The following is a 13,653-nucleotide window of genomic DNA, read 5'->3' as shown; positions in this document are numbered from 1 at the left end:
AATACTATTAATTGCCTGGAAAAGGCAAAGTAGTGATAGCTTCATAAGTGTTAGATTTCATTTTCTTCAATTCCATTGAACATTATCTGTACACTTCTAAATTTCAATGCACAGCTGCATAATTATCATACTGGTAATATTAGAGGAATTTGGGATTTTGTATCAAGAACTATTTTCCATGCACAGCATCTGTGAATGGAGTAGAGAAGTCATAAGTCGTCAGATGTACGTCGTTGTTGTGGTCTTCAGCCCTCCATGCTACTCTATCCTGTGCAAGCTTCTTCATCTCCGAGTAACTACTGCAACCTACATCCTTCTGAATCTACTTAGTGTATTCATCTCTTGGTCTCCCTCTACGATTTTTACCCTCCACTATTCCCTCCAATACTAAAGTGGTGATCCCTTGATGCCTTAGAATGTGTCCTACCAACCGATCCCATTTTCTAGTCAAGTTGCGCCACAAATTCCTCTTCTCCCCAGTACTGTTCAGTACCTCCTGATTAGTTATGTGATCTACCCATCTAATCTTCAGCATTCCTCTGTAGCACCAAATTTCGAAAGCTTCTATTCTCTTCTTGTCTAAACTATTTATCGTCCATGTTTCACTTCCATACAAGGCTACACTCCATACAAATACTTTCAGAAACGACTTTCTGACACTTAAATCTATACTCGATATTAACAAATTCCTCTCCTTCAGAAACGCTTTCCTTGCCATAGCCAGTCTACATTTTATATCCTTTGTTCCTCGATCATCATCAGTTATTTTGCTCTCTAAATGGCAAAACTCATCTACTACTTAAAGTGTCTCATTTCCTAATATAATTCCCTCAGCGTCACCTGATTTAATCCGACTTCATTCCAACTAACTTGTTTTGCCTTTGTTGATATTCATCTTGTATCCTCCATTAAAGACACTGTCTGTTCCATTCAACTGCTCTTCCAGGTCCTTTGCTGTCTCTGAAAGAATTACAATGTCATCGGCAACCTCAAAGTTTTTATTTCTTCACCATGGATTTTAATCCCTACTTCGAATATTTCTTTTGTTTCCTTTACTGCTTGCTCAGTACATTGACAGAATAACATTGGGGACAGGCTACAAGCCTGTCTCACTTCCTTCTCAACCACTGCTTCCCTTTCATGTCCCTCAACTCTTATAACTGCCATATGGTTTCTGTACAAATTTTAAAAAGCCTTTCTTTTCCTGTATTCTACCTCTGCCTCCCACAGAATTTGAAAGAGAGTATTCCAGTCAACATTGTCAAAAGCTTTCTGTAAGTCTAAAAATGCTAGAAACGTAGGTTTGCCTTTCCTTAAACTATCTTCTAAGATAAGTCATAGGGCCAGTGTTGCCTCACGTGTTCCAACATTTCTATGGAATCCAAACCGATCTTCCTCAAGGTCGGCTTCTACCAGTTTTTCCATTCGTCTGAAAGGAATTCGTGTTAGTATTTTGCAGCCGTGACTTATTAAACTGATAGTTCGGTAATTTTCGCATCTGTCAACACCTGCTTTCTTTGGGATTGGAATTATTATATTCTTCTTGAAGTCTGAGGGTATTTCGCCTGTCTCATACATCTTGCTCACAAGATGGTAGAGTATTGTCAGGACTGGCTCTCCCAAGGTTATCAGCAGTCCTAATGGAATTTTGTCTACTCCTGGGGCCTTGTTTCGACTTAGGTCTTTCAGTGCTCTGTCAAACTCTTCAAGCAGTAGGCCTATCATATTTCCATTTCATCTTCATCCTCTTCCATTTCCATAATATTGCCCTCATGGACATACCTCTTGTATACACCCCCTATATATTCCTTCCAGCTTTCTGCTTCCCCTTCTTTGCTTAGGTTTTCCATCTGAGCTCTTGATATTCATACAGGTGGTTCTCTTTTCTCCAAAGGTCTCTTTTCCTGTAGGCTCTATCTATCTTACACCTAGTGATATATGCCTTTACATCCTTGCATTTGTCTTGTAGCCATCCCTGCTTAGCCATTTTGCACTTCCTGTCGATCTCATTTTTGAGACTTTGTATTCCTTCTCGCCTGCTTCGTTTACTGCGTTTTTATATTTTCTCCTTTCATCAATTAAATTCAATATGTATATGAAGATCTAAATAGAATACATAATATGCATGTGTCACGTGAGTAATTGTTAACTTATGCAAAGAAAATTTTATGTATGTCTCGCATCTGGCATGGGTGAACAAGACATAAGGGAGACAATGAGCACACAGAATGAACATGTTACTGAATAGTCAACACACATACCTGAAAATCTACGAAGCGTACATCAACAACCTCCCCTGATGAGTACTTGAACATCATGTTGTTCTTCCAGCAGTCACCATGAACCAGCACCTTGAGTTTAGTATCTTGAACTTTCTTCTTCAATGCCTTTCTCATTAGTGGCAACAAGGTATCTGCGAGTCCCAAATACTTGGCGGCGTAGTGTTCATAGTTGGGAACTCTCGTCACGAAATCGGCGAGAGCAGAAAACATACACTGCGTAATCGACCGCAGCATAAACTCCGCGTTGTCGGCGGTGAAGTAATCCATATCGAGTTGGACGCCGTAGTCGGGGCGCTTGCTGAGCGCGTAGGCAGTGCCGGCGTGGAGGCGCGCGTACGCTCGCATCACCACCTCGCAGTGCTGGTAGTCGAGAGGTCGATCGGAGTCCGCCAATCGATAGCCGGCAGCTACGAGGTCGTCCAGCACGAGGAAGGCCCTGGGTGTGGCGCCGTGGTGCAGGCACATGGCCGTCAGTGGCCGGAAAGACGCGCCTTCCACCCGTTTCAGAGCCTCGTGCGCTGTGGGCATCACCTCGGCCAGCACCAGCGCCTCCGTCTTGAACACGTACCACTGTGCAACAATATTATTTTTGAATCTGTAGGAACTGTCTGAGGCTTTCGTATATATACTCTACTCAAGCTAGTAGTTTGACAGCTCAAGGACTAGTGCATTTTTTCTGATTTACGATCTTGATTCTTGACCCCAATAAGAAGTAGAACTTTTTTTTAATAGTGTTCTTTTGTAACTGGGTTCTTACGTAATTGCTCTCTCTGTCTCAGCCCTTTCTGTAACTCCCTGTCTCCCCACCTCCTCAAATGCTTGTTGCTCACTGCGCTCTTCGGTTCATGGGTGCTTGAGTTTAGTACTCCAACGTCGCCAAGTGCAGTGCCTGATCCTACTATCAATTGGGTGATCAGTATCAGCGCCAGTTGTCCTCCAGCAACAGCAACACAAGCACAATACGAGCAAAAACGGACATTTTGAGTAGCAGCAGGCAGCCAGTATGTATTTTCAAATGTTACCCTTTGTCACATGCCAATGGCCTTGCAACAGTGGTAACACTGGTTCCCGTCAGATCACCAAAGTTAGCCACTATCAGGCTTGGCTAGCACTTGGATGGGTCACTGTCCAGTCCGCCGAGTGCTGCTGGCAAGCTGGGTGCACTCAGCCCTTGTGACACCAATTGAGGAGCTACTTGACTGAGAAGTAGCGGCACCGGTCATGCAAACTGACAACGGCAGGGAGAGTGGTAGGTTGACCACATGCCCCTCTGTATCCACTTCCGGTAACGTCTAACGGATGAGGACGACACGGAGGCCGGTCGGTACCGTTGGGCCTTCAAGGTCTGTTCGGACAGAGAGAGGTTTTTTTTCTTTTTTTCAGTTTGTCGAATACTGATATTGGCAAGCATACAGTAAGTATTTGTCAAATATGTTTGTGATATTATTCCTGTTATAATTGTTCTTAAGCAATGAAACACTGATAGTGTTGTTTTTAGACTTGTTTATAATTGCTTTTCAGCACCCACTTGCAATGTTGCTTCCAGTAGCGCAACATTAGACTGTGAAGCAGCGGCAATATAACCGAGCTAGTAATGAGCAACATTGCCTGCTCACCAGGATATGTCTGATGTCTGTCAACTAACTTTTGTGCCAGCACGCAGTGGTATGGATAGGTATTTGAAAGTCTTAATTGATACCTCCATATGTCAGTCTACATCTTGTGATGTGGTGAGAGCAGCATAACCGTCAATACAAAATGGTGTGCACCTGTCGTGATGCAACGTTAACAGCAGCAGTGTCAATATGGTGTGGGTAGTTGAGAAAACAATTCAAAGTCTGTGGTGAGGTAAAGGATTGATAACGAAACGCAACTGCAGTGGCAGCAGCATTATTACTCGTACTTGGTCTGCTCCACTGGAACTATGTCAGGTTGCATACTAGCCACGAATTAACAAGTGTTATTGTGTGGAGAGATATGGGCATTTCTTTAAGAACCTCAAATACCTCCTCCTCCATTCTTAGAAAGATCGATTAACCAGTACTGCAACTCATTATTGTACCGAAATATGCCAATAAACAAGAGCCATAGCGTCACAAAACAGTATATAAGCAATGTACCAAATACGCACTTGCTCTGCTCCCCCTGGACTATTAGGGTGTAACATCATGACAGCGGGTCACAGAATCATCTACAGATACTGGCTACCCCTAGCTGGCCCACACCGCTGCTCTGGCTACCGCCACACCGGAGCGTGGCTGCAAGCCCTGCTGTACTCGTCAGCGCACCACTGCCTCTCCTCGCCATACTATAGAGTAGAAAATGCACTTAACTTATCTAAAAAATACACGTGTCACAGTCCTCAGCGTCTGCACACGATCGACTGGCAGGCTAGCTGGGCAAAGAAAGACTGGCGCGCCGGAGGTGCAGTCTTCGGTCGAGAATCCCCCACTCTCCGCAACCCCAACAGTGGAATGATAAGCAGGCGGACGGTTTCCTGAAGCAACGAGCATGCGTACTAATCTCTTTTTACAAAAAAAGTCCCCATTTATTAGGCAAGTTTCCACAAAATGAAACAGTAATAACACTTTACTGCTGATAGCAAAGCCGTCCCATATTGTAAAGTAATGAAATTCGAAGGCATCCGCTGAAGCGTATCACAGAATATGCATCAACCTTCTTGATTTGGAAACGTAAATTGCTAATCATAATAGGTACACTTGTGTCAGGCCAGAAATTTTATCTGTGATTTCTAATTACAGACCACAGAAGCTTCTTGTTGACCGTCCCGTAATCCTTATGACGAATCAAGGGCATCTCTCTCGTTAATATGCAAGTACCTCAGGATAGCGGATAAGTACTCGTAAAGAATGATCCATCTAATAAATGTTTCGTAAGCCACTTCTCTCCTCTATAACGAACTGCATTCCTCCAAGTGAATCTGAATCTGTAAGATGCATCATACAAACCACATCACAGTAGAAATAAAACATATAGAGGTAAGTGGACACAGCACATGTCAGAGAGTTATTATTATTCCCCGTAAACCCCCATGTTCAGAAGTGGCAGTGTAGCCAGCGACAGGTTGTCCACCAGCATAGGTCCCCATAGTTATTTATACCTGGGAACAGAATACGCTGTGAGTTTGACCCTGTCCGAGACTGTTCAAATGAATTAGACACTGAAAGTACTATTTACAACGTACGGAACAGCTGCTGTGTGTTGGGAACTAGTCAGAGTGCTGCTATATTAGTTGTTTAGAGTATAGAAGGAGGCTAGACAGCCACAACTGAATAGTCTTTTGCGGTAGCGCAAAGTGTCAACACGGATTCCTCAAAAATACTGAACATCCCTCAGCTATTGGGAGGAAGACAAGACCAATGGACGAACGCTTTGGTTTGTAATTATTACTGGAGAACCTGGACAATCTTGTTGCTAACATTAAGGACGTAAAATGTTGGGATTTTAATCAAAATGGAGATGTGTGACTACGTTACATCAAACAACGGCTTCTGCGTGGAAGGAATTAGTCAGGCACATATCAGTGGGACTATGGACAATGATAAAATAGTTGAGCCTGAGAGTTTAATGGGGTTAAGCCCCATCTATAGAGGTAAGATACAACAGATTCATAGGTCTTTTTGGCAGTTGCACCCATGTCATGTCAGTTAACGGATATCTTGCAGGAAAGCTGCTGCATGGTGTTTAACAACGTTCTGCAGTACAAGTGGGATAAAAAGAATGCATGAAAACTGACTGGCATACAAACAAGTCTACCAGACAATCAAGCCACAGAGAAGTTTATAAACCATGTTCTGTCTTTATACAGTTTTAATAATATATCTGTAAACTATTTGGAGATACTTCACACCTCCTCCAACAAAGACGATATATGTTTTACACGGAAGTGCTATATTAAAGTGGGGGGGGGGGGGGAGGGGGGGCCTTAGGGATATGGCAGCAAGAGAGGGGAAGAAAACCAATGTGCACTCCGTGTGCATACCGGGGGGAGTCATTCCAGATGTGGAAAGGGTCCTTCCGGATGCCATGAAGGGTACAGGGTGCACCCATCTGCAGGTGGTCACTCATGTCGGCACCAATGATGTGTGTCGCTATGGATCGGAGGACATCCTCTCTGGCTTCCGGCGGCTATCTGATTTGGTGAAGACTGCCAATCTCGCTAGCGGGATGAAAGCAGAGCTCACCATCTGCAGCATCGTCGACAGGACTGACTGTGGACCTTTGGTACAGAGCCGAATGGAGGGTCTGAATCAGAGGCTGAGACGGTTCTGCGACCGTGTGGGCTGCAGATTCCTCGACTTGCGCCATAGGGTGGTGGGGTTTCTGGTTCCGCTGGATAGGTCAGGAATCCACTACACGCAACAAGCGGCTACACGGGTAGCAGGGGTTGCGTGGCGTGGGCTGGGCGGTTTTTTAGGTTAGGTGGCCTTGGGCAAGTACAGAAAGGGCAACAGCCTCAAAGGGTGCGGGGCAAATTCAGGAAATGCGGGGACCAAGTAGCAATCGGTATTGTAATTGTAAACTATCGAAGCTGCGTTGGTAAAGTACCGGAACTTCAAGCGCTGATAGAAAGCACCGAAGCTGAAATCTTTATAGGTACAGAAAGCTGGCTGAAGCCAGAGATAAAGTCTGCCGAAATTTTTCAAAGGTACAGACGGTGTTTAGAAAGGATAGATTGCATGCAACCGGTGGTGGAGTGTTCGTCGCTGTTAATAGTAGTTTATCCTGTAGTGAAGTAGAAGTGGATAGTTCCTGTGAATTATTATGGGTGGAGGTTACACTCAACAACCGAGCTAGGTTAATATTTGGCTCGTTTTACCGACCTCCCGACTCAGCAGCATTAGTGGCAGAACAACTGAGAGAAAATTTGGAATACATTTCACATAAATTTTCTCAGTATGTTATAGTCTTAGGTGGAGATTTCAATTTACCAGATATAGACTGGGACACTCAGATGTTTAGGACGGGTGGTAGGGACAGAGCATCGAGTGACATTATACTGAGTGCACTATCCGAAAATTACCTCGCGCAATTAAACAGAGAACCGACTCGTGGAGATAACATCTTGGACCTACTGATAACAAACAGACCCGAACTTTTCGACTCTGTATGTGCAGAACAGGGAATCAGTGATCATAAGACCGGTGCAGCATCCCTGAATATGGAAGTTAATAGGAATATAAAAAAAAGGGAGGAAGGTTTATCTGTTTAGCAAGAGTAATAGAAGGCAGATTTCAGACTACGTAGACGTCTCTCCATTGATAACAACATGCTGTGTTCTGTTTGCTAAAAACTCTTCAATCCAGCCACAGAGCTGGTCTGATATTCCGTAGGCTCTTACTTTGTTTATCAGGCGACAGTGCGGAACTGTATCGAGCGCCTTCCGGAAGTCAAGAAAAATAGCATCTACCTGGGAGCCTGTATCTAATATTTTCTGGGTCTCATGAACAAATAAAGCGAGTTGGGTCTCACACGATCACTGTTTCCGGAATCCATGTTGATTCCTACAGAGTAGATTCTGGGTTTCTAAAAACGACATGATACTCGAGCAAAAAACATGTTCTAAAATTCTACAACAGATCGACGTCACAGATATAGGTCTATAGTTTTGCGCATCTGCTCGACGACCCTTCTTGAAGACTGGGACTACCTGTGCTCTTCTCCAATCATTTGGAACCTTCCGTTCATCTAGAGACTTGCGGTACACGGCTGTTAGAAGGGGGGCAAGTTCTTTCGCGTACTCTGTGTAGAATCGAATTGGTATCCCGTCAGGTCCAGTGGACTTTCCTCTGTTGAGTGATTCCAGTTGCTTTTCTATTCCTTGGACACTTATTTCGATGTCAGCCATTTTTTCGTTTGTGCGAGGATTTAGAGAAGGAACTGCAGTGCGGTCTTCCTCTGTGAAACACCTTTGGAAAAAGGTGTTTAGTATTTCAGCTTTACGCGTGTCATCCTCAGTTTCAATGCCATCATCATCCCGGAGTGTCTGGATATGCTGTTTCGAGCCACTTACTGATTTAACGTAAGACCAGAACTTCCTAGGATTTTCTGTCAAGTCGGTACATAGAGTTTTACTTTCGAATTCACTGAACGCTTCACGCATAGCCCTCCTTACGCTAACTTTGACATCGTGTAGCTTCTGTTTGTCTCAGAGGTTTTGGTTGCGTTTAAACTTGGAGTGAAGCTCTTTTTGCTTTCGCAGTAGTTTCCTAACTTTGTTGTTGTACCACGGTGGGTTTTTCCCGTCCCTCACAGTTTTACTCGGCACGTACCTGTCTAAAACGCATTTTACGATTGCCTTGAACTTTTTCCATAAACACTCAACATTGTCAGTGTCGGAACAGAAATTTTCGTTTTGATCTGTTAGGTAGTCTGAAATCTGCCTTCTATTACTCTTGCTAAACAGATAAACCTTCCTCCCTTTTTTTATATTCCCATTAACTTCCATATTCAGGGATGCTGCAACGGTCTTATGATCACTGATTCCCTGTTCTGCACATACAGAGTCGAAAAGTTCGGGTCTGTTTGCTATCAGTAGGTCCAAGATGTTATCTCCACGAGTCGGTTCTCTGTTTAATTGCGCGAGGTAATTTTCGGATAGTGCACTCAGTATAATGTCACTCGATGCTCTGTCCCTACCACCCGTCCTAAACATCTGAGTGTCCCAGTCTATATCTGGTAAATTGAAATCTCCACCTAAGACTATAACATACTGAGAAAATTTATGTGAAATGTATTCCAAATTTTCTCTCAGTTGTTCTGCCACTAATGCTGCTGAGTCGGGAGGTCGGTAAAACGAGCCAAATATTAACCTAGCTCGGTTGTTGAGTGTAACCTCCACCCATAATAATTCACAGGAACTATCCACTTCTACTTCACTACAGGATAAACTACTATTAACAGCGACGAACACTCCACCACCGGTTGCATGCAATCTATCCTTTCTAAACACCGTCTGTACCTTTGAAAAATTTCGGCAGACTTTATCTCTGGCTTCAGCCAGCTTTCTGTACCTATAAAGATTTCAGCTTCGGTGCTTTCTATCAGCGCTTGAAGTTCCGGTACTTTACCAACGCAGCTTCGATAGTTTACAATTACAATACCGATTGCTACTTGGTCCCCGCATTTCCTGAATTTGCCCCGCACCCTTTGAGGCTGTTGCCCTTTCTGTACTTGCCCAAGGCCACCTAACCTAAAAAACCGCCCAGCCCACGCCACGCAACCCCTGCTACCCGTGTAGCCGCTTGTTGCGTGTAGTGGACTCCTGACCTATCCAGCGGAACCAGAAACCCCACCACCCTATGGCGCAAGTCGAGGAATCTGCAGCCCACACGGTCGCAGAACCGTCTCAGCCTCTGATTCAGACCCTCCATTCGGCTCTGTACCAAAGGTCCACAGTCAGTCCTGTCGACGATGCTGCAGATGGTGAGCTCTGCTTTCATCCCGCTAGCGAGATTGGCAGTCTTCACCAAATCAGATAGCCGCCGGAAGCCAGAGAGGATTTCCTCCGATCCATAGCGACACACATCATTGGTGCCGACATGAGTGACCACCTGCAGATGGGTGCACCCTGTACCCTTCATGGCATCCGGAAGGACCCTTTCCACATCTGGAATGACTCCCCCCGGTATGCACACGGAGTGCACATTGGTTTTCTTCCCCTCTCTTGCTGCCATATCCCTAAGCCCCCCCCCCCCCCCCACTTTAATATAGCACCTCTGGCGTGCCACAGGGGAGTGTTATGGGACCATTGCTTTTCACAATATATATAAATGACCTAGTAGATAGTGTCGGAAGTTACATGCGGCTTTTCGTGGATGATGCTGTAGTATACAGAGAAGTTGCAGCATTAGAAAATTGTAGCGAAATTCAGGAAGATCTGCAGCGGATAGGCACTTGGTGCAGGGAGTGGCAACTGACCCTTAACATAGACAAATGTAATGTATTGCGAATACATAGAAAGAAGGATCATTTGTTGTATGATTGTATGATAGCGGAACAAACACTGGTAGCAGTTACTTCTGTAAAATATCTGAGAGTATGCGTGCGGAACGATTTGAAGTGGAATGATCATATAAAATTAATTGTTGGTAAGGCGGGTACCAGGTTGAGACTCATTGGGAGAGTCCTTAGAAAATGTAGTCCATCATCAAAGGAGGTGGCTTACAAAACACTCATTCGACCTATACTTGAGTATTGCTCATCAGTGTGGGATCCGTACCAGATCGGGTTGACTGAGGAGATAGAGAAGATCCAAAGAAGAGCGGCGCGTTTCGTCACAGGGTTATTTGGCAAGCGCGATAGCGTTACGGAGATGTTTAACAAACTCAAGTGGCAGACTCTGCAAGAGAGGCGCTCTGCATCGCGGTGTAGCTTGCTCGCCAGGTTTCGAGAGGGTGCGTTTCTGGATGAGGTATTGAATATATTGCTTCCCCCTACTTACACCTCCCGAGGAGATCACGAATGTAAAATTAGAGAGATTAGAGCGCGCACGGAGGCTTTCAGACAGTCGTTCTTCCCGCGAACCATACGCGACTGGAACAGGAAAGGGAGGTAATGACAGTGGCACGTAAAGTGCCCTCCGCCACACACCGTTGGGTGGCTTGCGGAGTATAAATGTAGATGTAGATCTCTTTCAATCCAGGACGTAATACCATAAATATAAACATTGGCAGATTAGGCCTGGTCCCCACAAACAGTGTTATTCTACAACTACTAAAAAAAAAGAACCGGTATGACGAACAGACTTAAGCCATTCCCCATTAAAGGTATTAGCATGAACTGTAGATAGCAATGAAAAGTGACTGTATGTTGGCGTCCGGGCCGTAAATGAGGGTTGGAACATGTTTACAGTGTTAAAGCACACATTCTTTATAAAACTCCATTCCCAACCTGTGTCTGCTTAAAAAGGATATTATATTATACAGAAATGCGATGGAGTTAATGTCGTACATCTCACGAGAGAACAACCATTTGCAGAGCTTAAAAGCAGCGTAATAAGAACCTTTAATGGTAATTTGTATCCAAAAATTCTAAACTTAAAGTTGTATACGGAATTTGCGCAAGAATTTGCAGTAGAATAGTTGTTAGCTTGCATCCAGGAAGATGTGGAGTGTTATAACAATATCGCTATGCAGGAAATAAGGGGAAATATTAAACTCCCAGAATGCTCTTGGCTAGAAGATTTGTGGGAAGGAATGGGACTAATTGTTAAAGCCATAACACAGGTAGTTTACATGGAAAAAATTACATACGTCTTGGATTCGAGAATACACCATCTTTGTACTTATCAACTACTAGCTCAAGAAAGAATTGGAAGGTTCCAATGTGGATTTAAATTATAAGATAAAAATTAAGCTGGATGTTATTAAAACTACACAGAGTACAAATAGAGAAAATGTGTACATTGAATTTAATAAACATCTTCTGCTAGCTTATATATTTTTCGTAATCTCCAGTCCTGCCAAAAATACTAAAAAGATATCCTATTCATGTTCATGACGATCTACATGTATGAGAAGGACGGAGCTACAGAATAAAACTGCACAGGCAAAGTTTAAATATTGCTTTGAACAGAGGGAGGTATTGACATTTGTACTGTAAATAGCAATCAGTGGTTGATAGCCATACGATGGAGCACTAGTGGTAAATGTTAGAACTGAGACTCTTTACCACATTAATGGAATTATAATGCCCCAGTCACATCTGGACGTGCTTAGATGTTGTACACCTAACAACAAACAAGTTTTTGTAGAGTTTAAAACCTATTCCGAATGCTGTGGTGATCTTTAGACAGATACTCTTTGCATTCCTCGAACTATTTATTTGTCCTCAGTCTTAACACTAGCCGCACGGTCTAGGGCGTCTTGTCACGGTCCGCGCGGTTCCCCCCGTCGGAGGTTCGAGTCCTCCCTCGGGCATGTGTGTGTGTGTGTGTGTGTGTGTGTGTGTGTGTGTGTGTGTGTGTGTGCGTGTGTGTTGTCCCTAGCGTAAGTTTGTTTAAGTTAGATTAAGTAATGCATAAGCTTAAGGACCGATGACCTCAGCAGTTTGGTCCCATAAGACCTTACCACAAATTTCGAATTTATCTTCTTAACACTAACGAAGAAATCTGCTGTTTAGGTGATGCCATTGTCAACCTTAGTAACCTCAAATAGCTGTACATCGGAGTACTGGTCAAAAATTTTGGAATCAACGTTCTTACTGGATTAAGATAACACGAAAAAAAAGGTTTTATAAAGTTCCATTCACAAATTTATCTGCTTTAAAAAGTCATGGTCACATTGGGTCTAAGATGTGGCGCACTAGGTGTTGTCTTACACGCCTAGGCCTATGTATAGATGTAGTGGTTTTTCCAAACGAATGGATCCATACCAGCTTACGCCAAAATAGAATCTTATAGCTGGGAAGAGAATGGATCGTGTGTTTGACCATGTAAAAAGATCAGCAACCAGTATTTACAATTGTACTCTAGATTTTGTCCCTATTCTTAACACTGGTAAAGGAAACCCTCTGAGAAGATGGTGCTTTTGCGTCTTCTTAACAGCAAATAGCCGTGCATTGGAGCCCTGTTCGGAAAAATATTGGAATAGAGATCGTTTACTGCATTAAGGGATACGCTGGGAAAAATGACTATGCATCTAAATGTGACGATAATCTTACAGCGGGGAGCAGAATCGATCGAGTGTTTGGCCCGTATGCAAAGACCAACAACTAGTATTTATAACTGTACTGTTTGGTAGTCACATCCACGCCCGAGGAGCGTTCAGTAAGTAGTGCAACATATTTTTTTTTCTGAAATCAAGTTGGTTTTATTCTGGAATTCCAGTACACCATACTATTCCGCACTCTTTGGCTACAAAACGCTATTTTTGTACATAGTCTCTGTTCAATGCGACGGCCTTACGCCATCTTACTGGGAGGGCCTGTATTCGCACATGGTACTACTCTACAGGTCGACATCGGAGCCAGCTTCTTGCTGCATCAGTAACGCCTCCATCATCCACGTACTGCGTCCCGCAATATGAATCCTTCGTTGGGCCAAACAGATGGAAGTAAGAAGGAGCTTGATTCGGGCTGTACGGTGGTTGAGGAAGAAATGTGTAACGAAGCTTTGTGAGCTCTTCTCGGGTGCTCTGATTTGGGTGAGGCCGTGTGAGCTCTTGGAAAAGGAGAAGTTCGTTTGCGACAGCTTGCACAAGTCGTCTGCAAACTCCAACACTGCAGGAGTCACATTTTATTGCAGACGCCGCTTTGAAGGCTACGAATAGCGCCGCCACCTATCGGAACTCCATGAAACTATGGGGTCTGAACAGGGAATATTTCACGACATCCCTACATCAAATTCCGC

The 13,653-nt window shown here is 43.9% G+C and overlaps 1 protein-coding gene across 1 annotated transcript in view; it reads right to left on the bottom strand.

Moving 5' to 3' along the window:
- LOC124594012 overlaps window positions 1-13,653 on the bottom strand; it is a 172,249-nt gene that overhangs the window by 128,614 nt on the left and 29,982 nt on the right. The window contains exon 3 of the mRNA XM_047132364.1: window positions 2,262-2,852. Coding sequence (XP_046988320.1) covers window positions 2,262-2,852 — 591 coding nt within the window. The remainder of the gene's footprint in view (window positions 1-2,261; window positions 2,853-13,653) is intronic.

This window comes from Schistocerca americana, chromosome 2, assembly GCF_021461395.2.
Source record: "Schistocerca americana isolate TAMUIC-IGC-003095 chromosome 2, iqSchAmer2.1, whole genome shotgun sequence".
In the NCBI taxonomy this organism is placed as follows: domain Eukaryota; kingdom Metazoa; phylum Arthropoda; class Insecta; order Orthoptera; family Acrididae; genus Schistocerca; species Schistocerca americana.
This window is presented reverse-complemented; position numbering and strand designations above follow the sequence as displayed.